Source organism: Giraffa tippelskirchi, chromosome 10 (genome assembly GCF_054371585.1).
Source record: "Giraffa tippelskirchi isolate mGirTip1 chromosome 10, T2T-mGirTip1v1.2.pri, whole genome shotgun sequence".
In the NCBI taxonomy this organism is placed as follows: domain Eukaryota; kingdom Metazoa; phylum Chordata; class Mammalia; order Artiodactyla; family Giraffidae; genus Giraffa; species Giraffa tippelskirchi.
In genome coordinates, this window is record NC_137284.1 from 91069991 (window position 1) to 91094122 (window position 24132).

General features: G+C 37.7%; 1 protein-coding gene across 2 annotated transcripts in view; it reads right to left on the reverse strand.

The window, feature by feature from the left end:
- Positions 1–24132, reverse strand: part of RELN (reelin) — a 555021-nt gene that overhangs the window by 290864 nt on the left and 240025 nt on the right. For both annotated transcript variants that reach the window (XM_081535825.1, XM_081535826.1), the window contains exons 5-6: positions 5455–5487; positions 2069–2147 (exon numbers count right to left, since the gene is read on the reverse strand). In XM_081535825.1, the coding sequence (XP_081391951.1) occupies positions 2069–2147; positions 5455–5487 (112 nt within the window). The remainder of the gene's footprint in view (positions 1–2068; positions 2148–5454; positions 5488–24132) is intronic.

Here is a 24132-nt window from a genome sequence, read left to right on the forward strand (position 1 = left end):
GTTCAACAAAGCCATCTCTCAAATGATGAGAGCTTCCTAGGTTATTATTATTTTTTAATCGTAAAGAGACTAGATGAAGGAGATTGTGGTCAATTAGGGATAAAGTAAAATTACTCTGAAGCATATTTGATAGAAGACAGAAGTGCATGGCTTTTTAAAGTTAATAAAAGGTTTTCTAAAACAGGAGGAAAAACCATAAGTTAAGTAAGTGGGACACAAAATCCATAACTTCGGTCAAGAAAGCATCTACCAGATCAGTCATGAAAATGGGTGAAGCAAAATCAATCATGTTTTATTGATTTCAAAAATAACAGAATTTGGACCACATAAAAGTCATATTGTATATTTGTCAAGAAAACTCACTGAAGAAAATGAATTAGCTTGACACAAATGAACTTGCCTTGAAAGAAACAAATCATCTGATAACATCTATATTAATGGGATATAAAAAAGCCAAATGTGAGGAGAATGAGATAATTTTTCTTGGGTAGAAGTAGTGCTTAGAAAGTTTTTGTCTTTTCCTTAATAAAGATTTTCAACTTATTTTAAGAAATTTATATTTAGAAAAGAGGTAAGTGAAATCTTTTTGATAAATTATCTCTTTAATGGCGTATGAATCATAAGACTTTGTGTCTCTGTCTAGTCTGATTTTTTTGTATACTTACACTCTCTAAATCTATATTTCTTTCTAGAAAAGACATAAGTTCCTGTTTGTATTTAAGCATCAACACTCTCTAAACCTATATGTCATCTTCAATTCTCAGGTTAAGGACCACTTTCTCCAAGAAACTCTCACTAGAGTCAGCCTTTCTTTTCTAGAACTTTAGTATGTTATTTATAACCTTCTATTCCACGCAAGGATTTCTATCCTGAATTATAAGCTTTTTAAAAATGTATCTTAAGTATCTCCTCTGCTGAACTATAAGCTACTCAAAAGAAGGAACCACATTCCTTTTTAATGAACTATATAAATAAAATAATTATTGTTTGATATTTGTTGAACAGTGAAAATAAGGAAAAACAAATTAATATCATATGCAGACATTTGAGGATGAAGTGGTCATTCTCTTTCTAGTCTTGAATATTGCTTGGGTTTTGGTTACAACCTGATTACATTAGAGCTTCTAATTTATCTTGAACTCTTACTCATGTACACAAAACATTTAGTACCACAGAAAATAACATATTCAGATATTCTCTCAAATTATGCAGATTGACTATAGCTCTCTATGGATAGACTCATTTCTCCAAAGTGGAGAAGGCAATGGCAACCCACTCCAGTACTCTTGCCTGGAAAATCCCATGGGCAGAGGAGCCTGGTAGGCTGCAGTCCACGGGGTCGCTAAGAGTTGGACATGATTGAGAAACTTCACTTTCACACATTGGAGAAGGAAATGGCAACTCATTCCAGTGTTCTTGCCTGGAGAACCCCAGGGACGGGGGAGCCTGGTGGGCTGCTGTCTATGGGGTAGCACAGAGTTGGACACGACTGAAGTGACACAGCAGCAGCAGCAGAAAAATACAACAAACTGCCAACAAATTCATGCATCCATTTATGTATTCAACAAGTTTCTAATGGATGTGTTTTGGTTAATTCTTTCTTTGCCCTCCAAAATCCCATAGGGTTGTCTCTAAACAGCTTTGGAAGGAAAGACTGGAGTATAAATGAAGTAATCCAATAAGACAGAAGTTAGTTGGAAGTATGACCCAAATAATCTGTCAGTTTCAGATAAGTCATTTCCCTTCTTTCCTTTAACATAAATGCAATTATTTAGACATAATAAAGCACAATGTTTTCTGTGTAAATAACTTGTACTACTGAAAAAAACTGACCACACCCATGGCTTTGAGGGATACCTAGATTCAGTTCTTAAAGAAGTCAGGAAATAGACAATAGACATACTCTAAGCAACATTAATCCCAGTTTCTTAGTTGAACAATTCTCACTGATAACTTAGAGCTAAAGAGCAATTTAATTTTATGTAACTACTCCAAGGAAGTATAATTTTTTTTTTTTTTTTTTTTGCCTTTTATACAGACCAAAGTGAGGCATAATTCTTTAACTTACCATATGTTTGGATTCAATTCCTTTTGGTGGTAGGAGTCAAAGTCATCTCGTAGGATAATACTGTCACTATGAATTTCAGCTAAAGGAAAAACAAAGATTTAGAAAAGGGTTATACTAAACAATAGATTTAGCTATGCAAGAGAGTCAACATGCCACATTTATGAGAAATAACAGTATTTTAAACTAAAATTGAAGTTTAAACAAGCAGCTGATTGCATTTGCTGTGCCCCTAAACTACTAAGTAAAAGAATAACTCCACTGTTTAGAAGTCTGGAAACCAGAGCCCCCAAAGAGAACCCTACCAAAATGTTACCCAGGTCTCAGAGGTGAGAAGACCAAGGTTAGCACTAGCCTACAAGGAGAGGTCACACAAGACTTGCCCCTCACAGCTCAACACATCCAGAATAAAGTCAGTGCCTAACTCACTTTAGGGCATTGAAGGGAACAGAACACTGTGGCTATTTGTTGTCAGCTAACATTGCTGTTATTTACTAACCCATCTCCTCTTCTCTTTCTTACTACCCCTCTTGCCCTGACTTGCTTTTTCTCATTCCCTATATTCACTAATTTTTTTTATTTAATGTGTTTCAAACTGTTAACATTTTCCCCTTCAGAGCTGCATAAGAGAAATTATCTACACAAGTAAGTAAAACTTCTAAATAAAGTCATGTTAGAAGTCAGGAGGAATGGCAGAAAACCATCCACAGTCTTAAATATATTATTGTTACACTTGAGATTGTATTAAATACTTCTTTTTAAGCTATAGAAGAACTCAGGTCATGCCAAGAGCAAAGAATGTTTTCATAAACTGTGGAGTATGTGATATTTCCACTGAATAGAGGATGGACAAGTAAAAACAATTTCGTGGCCAGCTACAATGTAAGTAGATTCATTTTTACGGTTGTATGAGGAATGATAATTATTTCTACACAAATTGTAAAAAATGAATTTGGTGCTCAAAAATCTTCTCATCTGATTCCCATGGTTTGCTTAGGGAATTTGTTTCAGCTAGTATAAATTCTATGGGTCTATATAATTTTGTTTGGACTAGTTTGCACATGCTTTTTTAAAAAATGAAAATCATATGATCTGATTAACAAAACATAACCCCAAATTTTATTTTTTCCAAAAGTGATATTTTACCCTTTTCGGGAGTTCACTTGTATATAATTTATTGAACTGGCTGAGGAATCAAATATCACCTCCAAATACCAGAAAGCTCATTTGCAAATTCTCTTTGGTGACAATGCCACCTGCAGGCACCCTCACCCTCTTTATACCAGGTATGCCAGTAGGTAAGCACATAACGAAGTCGGGAAAACCAGTGAATCAGCATGTATTGAGAGAAATGGCTGTTCAGACTCAAAGCCTTAGGCTTGACAACAGGGAGAATATGGATTTACACTGGAGAGAACACTGTGATGTCTTCTGTGCTTGGGAGTGATTTAATGATTTCTCTGAGCGATTAGATGCAGTGTCTGAAATGCCTACAGGGTACTGCTCTCTCAAATACCCAATATGGCTGAGATGCGGCTGGGCCACCGCGGGTCACCAGCCTGCCTCAGCTGCCAGAAGGCATGCTTCTAAGTGCTTGCGTTCATCTGCCAAAGAAGACGAGCCCCAAGCTGTAGCATTACAGAAAAGTAGAGCTTCCCCAAAGAGAAAAATAAATTAATTGGGTTTATAGGTTGAAAGAGAAAGCCCAAGAGACAAATACTGACCCATCTGCAAGTCCCACAGTGACAGACAGCTGAAAAGGCTGGAGCCAGCTAGGAGGATTTCTTTTCATTCTTACTAAATAGTGTGTGTAGGAAACTGCTTTTAAAATCAGTCTTCACTGTCATATATGAGAAATTTAACTCTTAAAGATCATTTGCTTTCCAGAGATTTTTTACAGAGGCATGGGTAAGCCTCTATGGTTATTTATTCATGTATTGCCTCCTTTCCAAACATTATTATTACATGTACATATCCTTGACTATGCTTTACAAATACAACTTCATTTAATCCTCATAACAACCATAGGAGGTAGGTACTATCATTACTTCCATTTTATAGGTGAGGAAAGAGGCATAGAATTAAGTAACTTGCCCAATATCACCATGCAAGCAAGTGGCAGAGGTGAGATAAATTCAGTTTATTTGGCTCCAGGATCCGTACTATTAACACTGTACAATCTTGCCTCAAGAACTGCAGCCCACTAAATACATGTCAGAATGAAAAGATCATGAGAAAAATGAGAGGAGGCAACTTTACATGGTGCTATTAGACAAAGCATCCAGTTATTTAGACAATCTCATTTTAGTTTTTGAAGAAATGGCCAAATTTTTTCTCTTTTTACAAGCCAGTGCTAGTTTAAGCCAATACTTCGGCCACCTGATGCTAACGGCCGACTCATGGGAAAAGACCCTGATGCTGGAAAAGATTGAAGGCAGAAGGAGAAGAGGCTGACAGAAGATGAGATGGTTGGATGGCATCACTGATTCAATAGACATGAACTTAGGCAAACTCTGGGAGATGGTGAGGGACAGGGAAGCCTGGTGTGCTGCAGCCCCTGTGGTTGTGAAGAGTTGAACATGACTTGACAACTGAACAACAGCAACACTAGTTTAAGCAGATATCTCAGATCTGCTTTCACACTCAGTTTATCTCAGTTCTTTCACACTCATAGCTCCTTGCCTATTGTCTCCATGCTCTACTATTTATGATGGGTAGAGGCTTAGGGGAAAATTCAGCATTAGAACCCTATGTCAAAAGATCAGATCCAACTGGACTCTAAGGATAAATGTAGCAACAGGTTCAAAAGTCCTTCCATTAGCCCAAACTGGGCTTCTGGATCACCTCCTCAGTGAGGTCTCAGGTTAAAGCATAATCTGGACCTGAGTCTGATTTCAATGAATGATCAGAGAATCAGAGAGGGCAGAGAGTTTCCTCATCTCTGTATCCCCTGCTCACATGGCAAAGGAGTGAAACAAGTAGATCTAGCACTGTGGTGTTCAAGAAGACTCTTGAGAGTCCCTTGGACTGCAAGGAGATCCAACCAGTCCATCCTAAAGGATATCAGTCCTGGGTGTTCATTGGAAGGACTGATGTTGAAGCTGAAACTCCAATACTTTGGCCACCTCATGTGAAGAGTTGACTCATTGGAAAAGACCCTAATGCTGGGAAGGATTGGAGGCAGGAGGAGAAGGGGATGACAGAGGATGAGATGGTTGGATGGCATCACTGACTCGATGGACATGGGTTTGGGTAAACTCCGGGAGTTGGTGATGGACAGGGAGGCCTGGCGTGCTGCAATTCATGAGGTCACAAAGAGTTGGACACGACTGAGTGACTGAACTGAGCTGAGCACTGAGGTCAGTGACACTGGAGTCTCAAATACTTACCTAGATGTGGGTGCACAGTGGCCTCTGTTGGAGCTGGACCAAGAGAGAAAAAGGAAAAGACGATTTATTGGCAGCAAAAGCAAAATCCATTAATAAACAATCACAAATATGGTTATAACGTAAGCCATACTAAACAAATAAAGAGCTAGATAGAACTTTTCTAGAGGAGTAAAAAGAAAATGTCAATTAACATCCTAAAATAAGATGTCCAACTCACTAGTTAGTTGTTATATTTATAAGTCATCTTTATTCCTAAAGTGAAAAGTAGAACCCCTTACATACAGGATAGTTATTTATCATACAAGTTTAGTCAGGTATTCCTTGAAACTTACAATATGAATGTAACATGAGCACCCATTACATGCCATGGGCCATTCTGGTGTGTGGTAGTATAGGGACAAAAAGCACCCTTCTTGCTCTCAAAGAGCTTACCATCTGGTGGAGGTAAGTACAGTATAGTATAATAAGTGCTATGGGATAGTGTTCAGAGGTCATAGGGTGAGAAGGGCACAAAAGAAGGATACTAATTCTAGGCTGCCTAGGAGACGACAGCGGTCAGGGGAGGCTGCTGAGTTGTGAAAGACTAGCAGGAGGAAGACAGGTGGGGGTTGGAGAGGGAAGAGGTGTTTCTTTCTGGAGTGAAAGTGAAATGGCACTGAGAAGTAGGAGAGAATGGTCTTTTGGAACAACCACAACTATTTCTGCATGACATGAACAAAGTTTCAGAGGAGTGGGTAGTAAAGTGAAGTTGGGAAGATTGGAAGGCCAAGATTATGAAACTGAATGTTAAGGAGTTTGGATTTTACTATGAAAGCATGATGATCTCCCGAACATTTATCAGCAAAGGAGTACCTATTCAAATATGCATTTTAAGAATGGGAACTCTGGTAAGAGTTAGAAAATAAGGGATACTGGCCAACTGACACTTTGGTGATCTTTTTTTTCTCAGTGGGCTTCTAAATCTAGGAAGAGATGTTGCCAATTCACTATCTAAAAATTAGAACCATAACAGATATTTTAACATCTTTTACATTCATTAAAGAAGAAATTCAGCTAGGTATTTAAAAAATTAGTTTCTATCACAATGATCAGTGCTTCAGTTATGTTAGATGAAAAATCCACACAGTTAAGTTTGTAGTTTGTAATTTGAAACTAGAGGTGTTTGTCTTACTGCACCCAAAATATTATATATGTTGAAAATGTTTGTTCTCAATTTTTAACACAGATTCAATAGGAAGTGTCATAGATACAACTGTTAGTATATATATGCAAATGTTCTCAATCATCACTAGTTTACAGAATTCAAAAGGAAAAAAAAAACAAGAAAAATTTAATGATTTTGTGTTTTATTCCAATGGTTATTGGCTAAGTCCCAGAAGAGTTTTACAAGGATTCACTGAACTGTCAACTCTAAGATTTTTTTGAAACAAAGGAATAACTGCCAAGTATCCAATAACCAATGACAAAAACATGGCACATGGATACATGTTCCCTCACCAATATCACACTGTATATGAGTGTACTGAATTTGAAACCTCAAGGATAGTCAGCTTACTTGTAAAGTAGTTGGAAAAGTTAAGATTATTCATGTTGAAACTGAAACTTCTAGCATACAAATAAATAGTGATTTTACATATTTCCCTAATATGATCAACACACAAATGTTAATTGCAACTGGCAATTTTATAAAATGTCTGCAAAAAAGTTGAAGAATTTCTTGTTGATATTGATAATCTTGCTTTTCAATTTATGCAATATCCCTGTGAATCTCATGTTAATAATAATAGGCTGACACAAGAGTAAGTGAATTTACTTAGACATAGTTTTCAAACTGGTATATTTCTGCATCAAAGTTAAAATAGCTCTTTAAAAAAAAATGGATAAATTTTGTCAAGTTGGATGTGGCTATTAAAGAAAAATATTTTTTTTAATATTTGACTCGGTTATTGGAAGACTTTAAGCAGGTATGGAATACTTGGATATCTAAATCTAGTTTTCAGTTGTAAAATTTATAAAATCTTAATGCAGACCAAGCAGATCAACATTTAAGATGTGCTGTAACACTACTGTATAACTGTATATAAAATAGATAAACAACAAGGTCCTACTATATACTATAGGGTTCTACATTCAAAATACCTTGTAATGACTTATAGTGGAAAAGAATCTGAAAAGAGTGTATATATATATATATGTACTCATATATATTTTTATATATACACACAAACATACACCTGAATCATTTTGCTATATATCAGAAACTAACACAACATTGTAAATCAACTATTTCAATTAAAAATGTGCTTAAGTGTAAAATACACACCAGATTTCAGATAATTAGTATGAAAATATCTCATTAAGTTTTACTGATTACATTATATTGAAATGTTTAACATTTTATATATTCTGTGTTAAACTATATTATTAAATTTATCTATTTTTGGTCTTGTTATTTAAATGTGGCTACTAGAATATTTAAAATTATAGTTGTGTCTCACATTGTACTTCTATTGGGCGGTGCTGAACAGAAGCTGAAAGGGAGATTTGTACTATTCATCAATTTATTAGGGAAGCTTTATCACACAGGAGGTGGTGAAGTCACAGAAACAGAAAAGGATGGATATAAAGAAAGGAGAGATTTTTAAGAGAGAAGACAATTAAAAGAGAGACAAAAATAATCTTAATAAAGCTAGTATCTATCTATCAAGTCACTGTGATAGGTGGTGTCTATAGATGAATCCAAGGAATTTGACCTCAGTGGCAACTCTCTTAACTACTGTACAGATTACTTTTTCAAGAAGGTTCACTGTGAAGACAAGAAATGAGATTTTGTAGCACCTAACAAGAAACTTAGACCACAAGAATGTTTTTTTTTGTTTGCTGTGTTTCTTAGGATATCATAGTATTTTACTGTGTCCAATATTAGCTACCTTACCAAAGGGGGTGTCTGTATTCAAGGGACAAATTATTAAGACAGGGAGGAAACAGTACTGATGTTTATGAAATATGTAACTTGAAAGAAACTGAGAAATAAGTTAAATTAAGTATAAAATATATGGAAATTAGGGATTCCCAGGTGCTTCACTGGTAAAGAATCCACCTGCCAATGCAGGAAACATAGGAGATGCAGGTTCAATCTCTAGGTCTGGAAGATCCTCTGGAAGAGGAAATGACACCCCTCTCCAGTATTCTTGCCTAGAAAATTTCCTGGACAGAGGAGCCTACAGGCTACAGACCATGGGGTCGCAAAGAGTCAGACACGATTTGAGAACACACACACACACACACACACACACACACACACACACAGCAATTATCAGTTAGAAATATTTTCTAATCAGTACAATAGTTAGATAAATGTAACAAAACATCTGCAGAGACATCAATTAAATTACTTATCAATTTTAAATGACTCTGATTACTAAGACCTAGATGCAATAAAGAGAATGTTATGTATTGGTCTATTTTAATCTAAGGAGTCTATCCAAATTGATATCTTTCTTTCCAAAATTATTTTGGCACATGGCATTTTTCACTGAACCACCTCCAAAATAATCATCACAGAAGGGCCATTTAGAAACCATCCTCTGAATCACAATCTCTGGGAATGGAAACTTAGAATTTGTATTTTTAAAACCTCCTCAGCTGATTGTAACAGAAAAACAGCTTCAAAAATAACTATCTTGATCACACGATACAATTCTTACATTTACAGCATGTAAAACTGTTATCTATAGTAAGTATATGTCTTTTATCCCAAGAAGAAATAAGTTCCTCAAAGACATAAAATATGCCCACTGAAGACACCAGCCTAAAGCTGGTAATAGATTCTCAATAAATACTTAATTGAATAGAATGCTATTTTCCTTCTTAGTTGTAATGTATTCATGATATTTTGGAAAATAATAACTGAAGATTCAAATCTTTGAAAAATGCCAAAATAAACTCATAATGTTGTTAAAGTTCTTTAGTATAAGAAGTTTGGATAGTTTAAACAATAAATTAATGTCCAGTTGGATTTAACTTATATCATGTTTTCAATCATTGGTTAGGAAGACTCAGTGTGCTTTTTAAAAAATATACCCACTGTCTGAGATAAATAAACATTATTTCCTCAATAAGAGGAACATAGTACACATTAAACTTGGTGAAATGAAAAGTAGACATTTCCTTGAAAAATAGTCACATATGTATAGTATAATACATGTATATATTAGGTCCAAAATCTAGTAAAGTAATGGCCCTGGGAAGCTTATTTTAATCATCTCTCAGTAAGCAACTACATCAATCTAGTTTTATGCAGTGTAAAAGAATTTTGTAAGCTTGCAGAAAGTTCACCATTCTTTCTGAATTTTGTAAGTTTGTAGAAAGTTCACCACCTTTTCTAAATTTATCGGGATAAATAGACAACAGAAGAATTAGAGTAAGTAGCCTGAATAAGTATAATATAGTTCAACAACTTGCTTTGCTTCATACTACTGATTTGGATGAATTACTAAGATCCTGAATTATATTAATTTGTGAAACAGGTCTTAACTCTTTCCTTGCTTATTATAAAATGCATGCTTCAGAAAGATCCTAGCTTGTCAAAGTACCAATGCTTGTAGTGGCGTATCTCCAAGTATACATTTCCTGCTCCTTTCCATTGAACTGACTCACCCTTCTTGATTGACTGAATGTTTTATCTCAATGTTCTGTTGGTCTGTTTCTAATTCTCTGCCTCTCCAAGGACTCTAGACTGCCCCCATTCGTCATCAACTTTGGTCCAATTTCACAACTCCTTTGAATCTGAAATTGCATGACTGACAGTAGCTACCACATAAAGTTGCCAAATGGTTTAAACTGGGAAGCTTTGTTTCTAAGAATGAGAGAGAACAAAAATGTTCCTAAAGAAATAGGCTTTGGCTTTGGATAAAATAGGACAGAACACACTTTTAACAGAAGTATAAGACACCAGAGGGTCAACACCGAAATCAGATTGATTATATTCTTGCAGTCAAAGATGGAGAAGCTCTATACAGTCAGCAAAAAGAAGACCGGGAGCAGACTGTGGCTCAGATCATGGACTCCTTATTGTCAAATTCAGACTGAAATTGAAGAAAGTAGGGAAAACCACTAGACCATTCAGGTATGACCTAAATCAAATCCCTTATGATTATACAGTGGAAGTGACAAATAGATTTAAGGGACTGGATCTGATAGACAGAGTGCCTGATGAACTATGGACAGAGGTTCGTGACATTGTATAGGAGACAGGGATCAAGACCATCCCCATGGAAAGAAATGCAAAAAAGCAAAATGGCTGTCTGAGGAGGCCTTACAGATAGCTGGGAAGAGAAGAGAAGTGAAAAGCAAAGGAGAAAAGGAAAGATATTCCCATCTGAATGCAGAGTTCCAAAGAATAGCAAGGAGAGATAAGAAAGCCTTTCTCAGCAATCAATGCAAAGAAATAGAGGAAAACAACAGATTGGGAAAGACTAGAGATCTCTTCAAGAAAATTAGAGATACCAAGGGAACATTTCATGCAAAGATGGGCTCGATAAAGGACAGAAATGGTATGGACCTAACAGAAGCAGAAGATATTAAGAAGAGGTGGCAAGAATACACTGAAGAACTGTACAAAAAAGATCTTTACGACCCAGATAATCACAATGGTGTGATCAGTCACCTACAGCCAGACATCCTGGAATGTGAAGTCAAGTGGGCCTTAGAAAGCATCACTACGAACAAAACTAGTGGAGGTGATGGAATTCCAGTTGAGCTATTTCAGATCCTCAAAGATGATGCTGTGAAAGTGCTGCACTCGATATGCCAGCAAATCTGGAAAACTCAGCAGTGGTCACAAGACTGGAAAAGGTCAGCTTTCATTCCAATCTCAAAGAAAGGCAATGCCAAAGAATGCTCAAACTACCGCACAATTGCACTCATCTCACACGCTAGTAAAGTAATGCTCAAAATTCTCCAAGCCAGGCTTCAGCAATACGTGAACCGTGAACTTCCAGATGTTCAAGCTGGTTTTAGAAAAGGCAGAGGAACCAGAGATCAAATTGCCAATGTCCGCTGGATCATCGAAAAAGCAAGAGAGTTCCAGAAAAACATCTATTCCTGCTTTATTGACTATGCCAAAGCCTTTGACTGTGTGGATCACAATACACTGCGGAAAATTCTGAAAGAGATGGGAATACCAGACCATCTGACCTGTCTCTTGAGAAACCTGTATGCAGGTCAGGAAGCAAGAGTTAGAACTGGACATGGAACAACAGATTGGTTCCAAATAGGAAAAGGAGTCCGTCAAGGCTGTATATTGTCACCCTGCTTATTTAACTTATATGCAGAGTACATCATGAGAAACTCTGGGCTGGAAGAAACACAAGCTGGACTCAGATTGCCGGGAGAAATATCAATAACCTCAGATATGTGGATGACACCACCTTTATGGCAGAAAGTGAAGAAGAACTAAGGAGCCTCTTGATGAAAGTGAAAGAGGAGAGTGAAAAAGTTGGCTTAAAGCTCAACGTTCAGAAAACTAAGAAAATGGCATCTGGTCCCATCACTTCATGGGAAATAGATGGGGAAACAGTGGAAACAGTGTCAGACTTTATTCTTTGGGGCTCCAAAATCACTGCTGATGGTGATTACACCCATGAAATTAAAAGACACTTACTCCTTGGAGGGAAGGTTACGACCAACCTAGATAGCATATTTAAAAGCAGAGACATTACTTTGCCAACAAAGGTCCGTTTAGTCAAGGCTATGGTTTTTCCAGTGGTCATGTATGGATGTGAGAGTTGGACGGTGAAGAAAGCTGAGCGCCCCAGAATTGATGCTTTTGAACTGTGGTGTTGGAGAAGACTCTTGAGAGTCCCTTGGACTTCAAGGAGATCCAGCCAGTCCATCCTAAAGGAGATCAGTCCTGGGTATTCATTGGAAGGACTGACGTTGAAGCTGAAACTCCAATACTTTGGCCACCTCATGCGAAGGGCTGACTCACTGGAAAAGATCCTAATGCTGGGAAGGATTTGGGGCAGGAGGAGAAGGGGATGACAGAGGATGAGATGGTTGGATGGCATCACTGACTTGATGGACATGGGTATGGGTAGACTCCGGGAGTTGGTGATGGACAGGGAGGTCTGTCGTGCTGCGATTCATGGGGTTGCAAAGAGTCGGACACGACTGAGTGAGTGAACTGAAATGAAGACATCTTAATTCTTCCAAGTGCCTCTGAGTCGTGATAAGAAGCCTAGGTCAGATGATGACCACAGGCAGACACAGGGGAGGATGCACTGAGAGTGAAGGCCCTGCTAGCTGTCAGACGAGATTGAAGGGAGAGGAAGACAACAACAGTTTGGAGTTGTTCTGTACTCAGAAAGGTGACTGAGGGGGAGAATTTCATAATATGGTCCTTGATTTAGCTTCACTAGTGGGTTTCCCAGGTGGCACTAGTGGTAAAGAACCTGCTTGCCAATGCAGGAGACCTAAGAGATGCAGGTTCGATTTATAGGTTGGGAAGATCCCCTGGGCACGGCCATCCACTCCAGTATTCTTGCCTGTAGAATCCCATGGACAGAGGAACCTGGTGGTCTACAGTCAAAAGGGTCACAAAGAGCCAGACATGGCTGAAGCGACTTAGCACACACTCACACAGCTTCACTGGTGAGACTATATATATAATGGCTGGACAGAAGTTTACACTGTGAGGGACCCACCAAACACAGAGCTGTTAACAAATCTGGATATTTCTAGATTCACAAAAACAATTAGTTGTACACCCTACACTACAGAAAAAATTCACTTCTGAGACTACCAGGAGTTCATTTTGGTTTACAGAAACCCTTGATTACTTATTTTTCCCATAAATATTGGGGCAATTCAGATTAATATGAAGTTTACACAAAGAACTTGTAAACTCTTATAAACCATGCAATGGTTAGAGGCCAAACTTTCAATGATGTTTTAGAATTAAAGTACAGTTATCATGGGATACCATATCCTGCAGTTGGATTTCACAGATCACTCCAAGGAATTCCATGAGTACTGACAATGCATAAGCAAACCCAACTCATAATTCTGGATATCTATTAATTTTTACTAATCCTAGGCAAGATGGAAACATCACTATCTTTGTTAATAGAACATGTAACATAAAGAATAAATAGATTCATGTTTCAATGAACTCTAGATCTTGTTCAAAATATTAGCACATCTCTGTAATCTTTACCCACAAAATTAATGTCATTGAGATCCACAAAAATTGAAAAACTATGTTCTTTGTAAAGCTTGACAATTTATTTATTTATTTAAATTTATTTTTTTACTTTACAATATTGTATTGGTTTTGCCATACATTGACATGAATCCGCCATGGGTGTACATGTGTTCCCCTTCCAGAAACCTCCTCTAAGCTCCCTCCCCATCCCATCCCTCTGGGTCATCCGTATCATGTATCGAACCTGGACTGGCGATTCGTTTCACATGTGATAATTTACATACTTCAATGCCATTCTTCCATATCATCCTGCCCTCGCCCTCTCCCATAGTGTCCAAAAGACTGTTCTATACATCTGTGTCTCTTTTGCTGTCTTGCATACAGGGTTATCTTTACCAACTTTCTAAATTCCATATATATGTGTTAGTATACTGTATTGGTGTTTTTCTTTCTGGCTTACTTCACTCTGTATAATAGGCTCCAGTTTCATCCACCTCATTAGAACTGATTCAAATGTATTCTTTTTAGGACATCTCTGTAATCTTTACCCACAAAGTTAATGTCATTGAGATCCACAAAAATTGAAAAACTATGTTCTTTGTAAAGCTTGACAATTTAAAGTAACTTAACTAAACTGGAAATTGAGCTAAAGTTGTTATCTTGGTAACTTAAGGAGTATGCCAAACGTCACCAAAATGAGTCAACTCAGTCAAAACCACAGATAAGACATGAAATGCTAAATAGGTAAGTTAAAATGAAGATTCTACTTTGCTTTAAAAAATAAAGTGAAACAAGTCAACACAATGTAAGAATCATGATAGAGTCTCACCAAAGCCTCCATGTTTTTTAAAAGCATGTTTTCAGCAAAGGATTAGGATTGAAAGCATGCCAAACTCTGACTTGTTTTTAGTTGAGAAATCTAAAAACTTTTAAAACTTAAAAGCATAATATAGTCTTTTCATACTAGATAGGTAATAAATGTTCCTAAGAGTCCAAGTCACTCATAAATGTGCATTAATAATTTATTTTTCCAGATTCCTTTCAGTGTTTGTGATAGTGCTACTGAAAAGTTACTCATCCTCCAATTTCTATAGTTGGACCCACACAGATTGTTTTGGTAAAATATAAAGCTTTATATAAAAAATGAAATGCTTTAGTGTTATTCTAGGTCTTTCCTTAGCCAAACATTTTCGCTACTTTTAAACGACCTGAATATTAGGTATGTAATTTCACTGAAATTTCATGGGCTATATAAAGAAGATGAGAATGGATTTTTTAATTGATAAGATAATAAAGTTGAAAATAAAAGAAACCTGAATCATTGTTTTTAGAAAGTACTTAAAAATTTATTAAAAATAAATTTATTTCTTGTAGAGCTTCCCTTTTACTCAGCTGTGCTATTATTAAAATGGTTTACTAATCTCTATGAATTACAAGAAAAAGACTGGAATTTACTTGAATGAATACAAGAATTCATATTGGTGCAAATTTGATAAAGATAATTATGCAAGGAATAGTGAAGGATCATTATGTGAAACAACTGTAAAGAGATCCAACTTACAACAAATCAATTCACATCATAAAGACTGAGGAGATCTAACATGAAAAAGGTAAATTCAGTAGCAAAGTTTTCAAAGAAAACTACGCTTTCTTGTTTCTTTAAAGAAGGTTATTATTCATCCATTTAAAATACAACTACAAAGAACATGTACTGACACTTTGTTGAGTAAATGAACAAAAGCACTCAGCCCACATATGTTAACGTACCAGTGGGCTGGTGCTGGGTCCAGAGTTGCAAGAGTTGAAGTTGCTAAGGAATATGTTTACATTTTTGGAGGGTGAGTTTTTTTTTTTTTTTTTTTTAATAGGTCATTATTTTTCACTCAGTGTGAGTTAATCTTACCTCCACTATAATATGAAAATAACCAGGTATCAATCTCTTCCCAAACTTTTAAACACAGTTAATGTTAAATATCTATCTTTGGTACTAAATACTTACTCTGTGAAAATTCCCTTTCAAATTCTAAATATATTTTCTCTATTATCACCAATTACTTAGAGAATGTCATAGATTATAATTAATAATTTGTTCCTATGACACTAGTAACAGAGGACTTCCTGAACTCTGTAGGTTCAAATGGAAGATTGGGAAATTTCTCTAAACTTAAACAGGAAGCAAAAAAAGATCTTCACGACCCAGATAATCACAATGGTGTGATCACTCACCTAGAACCAGACAACCTGGAATGTGAAGTCAAGTGGGCCTTAGGAAGCAACACTATGAACAAAGTTAGTGGAGGTGATGGAATTCCAGTTGAGCTATTTCAAATCCTAAAAGATGATGCTGTCAAAGTGCTGCACTCAATATGCCAGCAAATTTGGAAAACTGAGCAGTGGCCACAGGACTGGAAAAGGTCAGTTTTCATTCCAATCCTAAGAAAGGCAATGCCAAAGAATGCTCAAACTACTGCACAATTGCACTCATCTCACATGCTAGTAAAGTAATGCTCAAAATTCTCCAAGCCAGGTGTCAGCAATACATGAACTGTGAAATTCCAGATGTTCAAGCTGGTTTTAGAAAAGGCAGAGGAACCAGAGATAAATTGCCAACATCTGCTGGATCATCAAAAGAGCAAGAGAGTTCCAGAAAAACATCTATTTCTGCTTTATTAACTATGCCAAAGCCTTTGACTGTGTGGATCACAATACACTGTGGAAAATTCTGAAAGATATGGGCATACCAGACCACCTGACCTGCCTCTTGAGAAATCTGCATGCAGGTCAGGAAGCAACAGTTAGAACTGGACAAGGAACAACAGACTGGTTCCAAATAGGAAAAGGAGAACATCAAGGCTGTATACTGCCACCCTGCTTATGTAACTTATATGCAGAGTACATCATGAGAAATGCTGGGCTGGATGAAGCACAAGGTGGAATCAAGATTGCTGGGAGAAATATCAATAACCTCAGATGCAGATGACACCACCCTTATGGCAGAGAGGGAAGAAGAATTAGAGAGCCTCTTGATGAAAGTGAAAGAGGACAGCAAAAGTTGGCTTAAAGCTCAACATTTAGAAAACTAAGGTCATGGCATCTGTTTCTATCACTTCATGGCAAACAGATGGAGAAACAGTGGAAACAGTGTCAGACTTTATTTTTCTGGGCTCCAAAATCACTGCAGATGGTGACTGCAGTCATGAAATTAAAAGACGCTTACTCCTTGGAAGAAAAGTTATGACTGACCTAGATACCATAATAGAAAGCAGAGACATTACTTTGCCAACTAAGGTCCATCTAGTCAAGGCTATGATTTTTCCAGTAGTCATGTATGGATGTGAGAGTTGGACTATAAGAAAGCTGAGTGCCGAAGAATTGATGCTTTTGAACTGTGGTGTTGGAGAAGACTCTTGAGAGTCCCTTAGATTGCAAGGAGATCCAACCAGTCCATCCTAAAGGAGATCAGTCCTGAATATTCATTGGAAGGACTGATGTTGAGGCTGAAACTCCAATACTTTGGCCACCTGATGCGAAGAACTGACTCATTGGAAAAGACCCTGATGTTGGGAAAGATTGAAGGTGCAAGGAGAAGGGGATGACAGAGTACGAGATGGTTGGATTGCATCACCGACTCAATGGACGTGAGTTTCAGTAAACTCCGGGAGTTGGTGATGGACAGGGAGGCCTGGCGTGCTGCAGTCCATGGGGTCACAAAGAGTCGGACACGAATGAGCAACTGAACTGAGCTGAACTGAAACAGTAAGCAACTGATGTCATTTGGATCTTGGAGTTCACAGCCATGCTTCTCTTAATTGCATTCTAATAGCTTATATCTTTGGGTGTTTTTAGTAAATATCATAAACATGGATCATTATATAGTTTCTCAATATTAAAGGAAAAATTATTCCTATCATCAATTCAATTTGTCCAAGAGACAAATTACTTGCTGAAAGCAAATCTTCATTTGTTAAAAGGATTTCTGTGTTTATGCTCTTTCAAAAGTTGAGGCCATCAGCATCTCATGAGATCACAGTGGCCTAGAATAAACATTTTAGAAAGGATGGGGTTGCATTTAATTCCTCCAAAAACTTTTCTTTTTACAAGTGTTTTTCTTTCAAATGACTAATTTTGAGAAGGAAATTTGTGAGTAATCATGTGACTCCAAAATATTTTTTACTCAACATGTTCAATAAATTATTTATTGCAAAGGATGGCAATTTCAATATGCTGGGAAGAAAAAGAAAGGGTTGTCTGAAAACGAATTGAGGGACTGGTTAGTGAACTTTGTGTTAATATCATTGATTATTTTTTTTTTAAATCTTTGATTCAGGCAAGCACTATATAGATGATGCTAGGAATTTTTTACAAATACAGGTATTAGGTTATGGGAACTATAGTTCCTGAATCATTTTAGAATTCAAAGGCCCTATGTAGTTTTGCCTCAGGTATCTCTTCACCTAATTTGAAATTCAAATATATGAAACTTCCAAAGCTAAATATGACAAATTAGACATGGTCTGTGAAGTTACCGTTTAATGAGCTATGAACCTAGACTTTCACATCCCAAGGAATAATTTCTTTATTACTTTTTTGTATTTTATTGCAATAAAGCACCAGTTGACCTTCAAGTATGATAAGTAAGCTTCCAAAAATGTTATAAATTTAGAGTGAAAATAGTTCTCTGTGTATTCAGGAATCTAATTATGATCAGTATAAAAGATTACTTAATATTTAAAGACAGTTAAATTATACACAGAATCAGCAATATTAGAAAGCATTTTTTTCTTTCCTTCCTCTCCTATTTCCCATCTCAATTTGATTTGTGTCTCATAACAATTTATCATCACTCATATTCTAAAATATATGAAATAAGAGCAAAACTAAAAAATATTTTTGTAACCTACAACTGGGGAACAGAGAGCTCTTTCAGTAAGACTTTTTCTAGGAGCTGTCAATAATGGGATCTTATACACTAAAATCTGTGACTCACTGTCTTGCTTTACCTTTTCTGGCGGTAGGTACTCATGCACTTTCTCATATACTTGGCTTATGTTATGAAAAAAAGTTTTAAGTGAAAAATCAGAATGTAGAACAATGTAACATCTGAATCGCTGGTGAATTGCTATTCTTTTTAAATACTACTATTAGGTAATAATTTTTTGAAAATCTTAGATCTTGTACACCCATGGCTGATTCATGCTGATGTATGGCAAAAACCACTACAATATTGTAAAGTAATTAGCCTCCAATTAAAATAAATAAATAAATTAAAAAAAAATCTTAGTTCTTTGAGAACTTTAAGAGATGAAGTTCATAGATGGGGCAGAGGACAGGAAGTGTAACTATAAAGTGACCTTTAGCCTGACCATATATGGCCTTTAAATAATGGTCAGAGGGGGCAGAAAAATTATTAGAATCACCATCATCCAATAATAATAACAATAACAACAACACTAATATCACTAATAAGAAGAACAGGAACAAGAAGAAACCTTCTTGCTACTGTTGGTAGAAATTTGTTAGAGGTCTCTTGACATATGTTCTTCCCTTCTGTATTTCCACTGGACTGCAGCCCCCAGTTAAAGGTATATTTGATAATGTCCCCTGCAGCTCCTGTGACAAACGAATTAAGTTCTGCTTGTCGGAAGATGAACAGAAGTGATGTGGGTCACTTTCAGAGCTGCATCATGCCCTTCAAAGGAGTGGGCATGCTTCTTGACCCTCCACCCATCATGCTGTAAGGACACGGTCCCTGGAAATGGAAGCTATGTGCTGTACTCAAAGAGCCACTCCATCAGCCCTGGACCATCTACCTCCAGATTGCTTTATTACTGAGAAATAAATACACTTCTAGCCATTTATGCTACCTGCAGTTTAAGCATATGCCAAAGAAGCTTAGTCGATATTCTAACTAAAAGAGTTATTTCTTGTGGGCTGGGGAATATGTCCCTTTTGGAAAGGGTATCCTCAAAGGTCTGTCTAGTCAAAGCTATGGTTTTTCCAGTAGTCATGTATGAATGTGAGAGTTGGACCATAAAGAAAGCTGAGCACCGAAGAATTGGTGCTTTTGAACTGTGGTGCTGGAGAAGACTCTTGAGAGTCCCTTGGACTACAAGGAGTTCAAACCAGTCAATCCTAAAGGAAATCAGTCCTGAATATTGATTGGAAGGACTGATGTTGAAGCTAAAAATCCAATACTTTGGCCACCTGATGACAAGAACTGACTCATTGGAAAAGACCCTGATGCTGGGAAAGATTGAAGGCAGGAGGAGAAGAGCACGACAGAGGATAAGATGGTTGGATGGCATCACCAACTCGATGGACATGAGTTTGAGCAAGCTCAGGAGGTTGGTGATAGACAGAAAAGCCTGACGTGCTGCAGTCCATGGGTCGCAAAGAGTCAGACACGACTGAGAGAATGAACTGAACTGATCCTCTCTGTATCTCAGACATAATCCTAAAGGCCAGAATGGAAATTAGAGCTGACAAGACTGTGAGCTCCTGTGAGCAGGGACTCAATTTGTATATCTCTGCACTCCCATGCCTACCAATGTCTGGCAAACAGTTGCTCAGAAAATGTTAGATGATTGGTTATGGACAACATCAGTAAGATATTATTGCTCAAACTGTTGCTGTTAGAAATCTCTAATGTTCTCCTCTGTTCCCTCCCCTCTTAGTTACTTGTACATATGTCAGCATTTTCATTTTACCTTTTCACTTACCTTTATGTAGCTAAGGATAAATTGTACAATTCACGTTTTATAAAATAGACATAAGGCAGCTAACAAAGAAAGGCAATCAAACAAGGCAGTAACAGAGAGAAAGGAGATTTCCTTTGATAGATTCCTATCAAATCAGGATAGGAAAAATACATCCAGTGGAGATAAATATGCAAGATGCATACTCTGAAGTCTTAAGTTTGGTTCTGAAACTAAAAAAGTTACATAAGTTGAAGAGTTTATACAAGAAAAGCATGCACATTGCTCAGAAGAGGGGTGGCTATTTCACATACAGAGACTTAAGAGAAGTTTCTCCTGTGGTTTCTTAGAAAGGGTACACTGAGCAACGCAATGAACATCATTTAAAATAATATTCATCCAACCATGAATTGAGTAGGGCTATTCCTAATAAAGTCCAAAACGCAATGCAAAAGGAGTGCACAATGTTTAATATGATTGTAAAAACCGTTCTGGGGATATAGGAGATGAATGTTGACTGGCAAGTAAAGAAATAAAAGTAATTAGACAATCTGGGGAAGGTACACCTGTTCTATATGGGTCATTCATTCCTTCAACTAATCTCTGAGTACCTACTACGTGCCAGACACTATGTCAGATTCTGGGAATGTAAAAATGACCCAATATCTGCTTGATCAAGGGTTTCAAAGTGCAGGAGGAAATACATGTAGAAGTTAACACATGACAATACAATAAGGTAAACTAACTTTAATTCATAAGTATAAGATAGATTAGGGATAAAAATACAAATGATGGAGGAGGAGAGATTTAAACTGGATCTTTAAGGATGAGTGCAACTTCATCAGTAATATGAGAAGTGGATTCTGGGGAAAGAAACTGGCTTAGACAGGATGGCATGTTTGGTTAAGGCTGAAGCAGAGAGTTTGCTATTAGGTGAGGGTGGGGAGGATGAAGAGAGCCTACATGCAGAGATGAGGCTGGAAAGAGAGGCAGTGTCAGATCATGCAGGGCCTTGAAAGCAGGTTCAACACAGCAAATGGAGGTAGTTACAGGAATTGATGCTGGAAGGAAAAAATTAGGTTTTTATTGAAGAATACTTTCATAGATGTATAGAAGGCTGAACCAAAGATATTGCTATAGGTACACAAAGAAAAGAATTGGTTTAAGAGATATTAAAAAGATAAAATAAATTGGTCTTAGATACATTAAGTGTATACATGGATGAAAGAATGAGGAAAGAAATATTACCTAGGTCTCTGTTTAGTGAGTGCTGCACTCGATATGCCAGCAAATTTGGAAAACAGCAGTGGCCACAGGACTGGAAGAGGTCAGTCTTCACTCCAATCCCAAAGAAAGGCAATGCCAAAGAATGCTCAAACTACCACACAATTGCACTCATCTCACACACTAGTAAAGTAATGCTCAAAATTCTCCAAGCCAGGCTTCAGCAATACGTGAACCGTGAACTTCCAGATGTTCAAGCTGGTTTTAGAAAAGGCAGAGGAACCAGAGATCAAATTGCCAATATCCGCTGGATCATCGAAAAAGCAAGAGAGTTCCAGAAAAACATCTATTTCTGCTTTATTGCCTATGCCAAAGCCTTTGACTGTGTGGATCACAATAAACTGTGGAAAATTCTGAAAGAGATGGGAATACCAGACCATCTGACCTGTCTCTTGAGAAACCTGTACGCAGGTCAGGAAGCAAGAGTTAGAACTGGACATGGAACAACAGACTGGTTCCAAATAGGAAAAGGAGTCCGTCAAGGCTGTATATTGTCACCCTGCTTATTTAACTTCTATGCAGAGTACATCATGAGAAACGCTGGGCTGGAAGAAACACAAGCTGGAATCAAGATTGCCGGGAGAAATATCAATAACCTCAGATAGGCGGATGACACCACCTTTATGGCAGAAAGTGAAGAAGAACTAAAGAGCCTCTTGATGAAAGTGAAAGAGGAGAGTGAAAAAGTTGGCTTAAAGCTCAACGTTCAGAAAACTAAGATCATGGCATCTGGTCCCATCACTTCATGGAAAATAGATGGGGAAACAGCGGAAACAGTGTCAGACTTTATTTTTTGGGGCTCCAGAATCACTGCTGATGGTGACTGCAGCCATGAAATTAAAAGACGCTTACTCCTTGGAAGGAAGGTTATGGCCAACCTAGATAGTATATTTAAAAGCAGAGACATTACTTTGCCAACAAAAGTACGTCTGGTCAAGGCTTTGGTTTTTCCAGTGGTCATGTATGGATGTGAGAGTTGGACGGTGAAGAAAGCTGAGCGCCGCAGAATTGATACTTTTGAACTGTGGTGTTGGAGAAGACTCTTGAGAGTCCCTTGGACTGCAAGGAGATCCAATCAATCCATCCTAAAGGAGATCAATCCTGGGTGTTCATTGGAAGGTCTGATGTTGAAGCAGAAACTCCAATACTTTGGCCACCTCATGCGAAGGGTTGACTCATTGGAAAAGACCCTAATGCTGGGTAGGATTGGGGGCGGAAGGGGAAGGGGACGACAGAGGATGAGATGGTTGGATGGCATAACCGACTCGATGGACATGGGTTTGGGTGGACTCCGGGAGTTGGTGATGGACAGAGAGGCCTGGCGTGCTGCAATTCATGGGGTCGCAAAGAGTCGGACACGACTGAGCAACTGAACTGAACTGAACTGCTTACTGACTGGGTTGAATATGTCACTAACCAGAACTGCAATAAAGGAGACCAATTTGGAGGAAATGTCAAGTTCATTTTAGTATATACTGAGTTCAAGGTATCTATGGAATCCAAATGTCACTGTCTAGTAAGAATAACAAAGTGTGCATGTATGCTAAGTCGCTTCAGTTGTGTCCAACTGTTTGGGACACTATCAATTGTAGTCCACCAGGCTCCTCTGCCCATGGGATTCTCCAGGCAAGAATACTGGAGTGAGTCGCCACACCCTCCTCCGAGGGATCTTCCCACTAAGGGATCAAACCCATGTCTCTGAAGCTTCCTGCACTGGCAGGCAGGTTCTTTACTGCTAGTGCCACCTGGGAAGCTCAGCAATAACAATAGCTAACATTTATAGAGTATTTACGTGCTAGCCAGTGTGCTATGCACATCACTACTACATTTAATTCTCACAACTTCACTATGTTTCTTCTGGACATAGAATATTGTGCCAGAATCTTGGGAGCGGTATGGGACGACCAAAAACGTAGGTACTATTATTTTCTCTGTTTTACAGTTAGGGACTCAAGGCTTTGAAAGATTACACAGATAGAAAGTACCAAATTAGAAATTGGAACCCAGGGGTACATAGAGCCAAACTCTGTTCTCTCAACCACTTTGTGTTACAGACTCTCTGAGTAAGCACGAAGCAAACGCACAGAGCTCAGGAGATGAAAATCACAGGTGTGAGATTACCAGGGACAATATAAAAAAGTCTAAAAGAAGTCACTAGACAGACCACTCCCAATTCCAGAATATATCCATGGGAAGTTTGAGAACTCATTAAGGAAACTGAGAAGGAGCAAGGAAGTCAGGTAGGGTGAAGATCAGAGTCCTTTGGATTGGTTGGCACCTACTAGGCTATTGATGACTAGAGGATGACTGTTACCATAGAGAGTTGGCAGGAGAGGTCAGGTGGCATGGTTAGTAGGAAAGCCTGAGATCACACACTACTCTTTCAAGAAGCTAGAGTGTGAGAAAGAATGATGGTCAGAGAAGTACTCACATTTAGACAGAGAATTCCTGCTCAGAGCAGCAGTGGCTTTGGCCTGTTTAAACCCTGAGGAG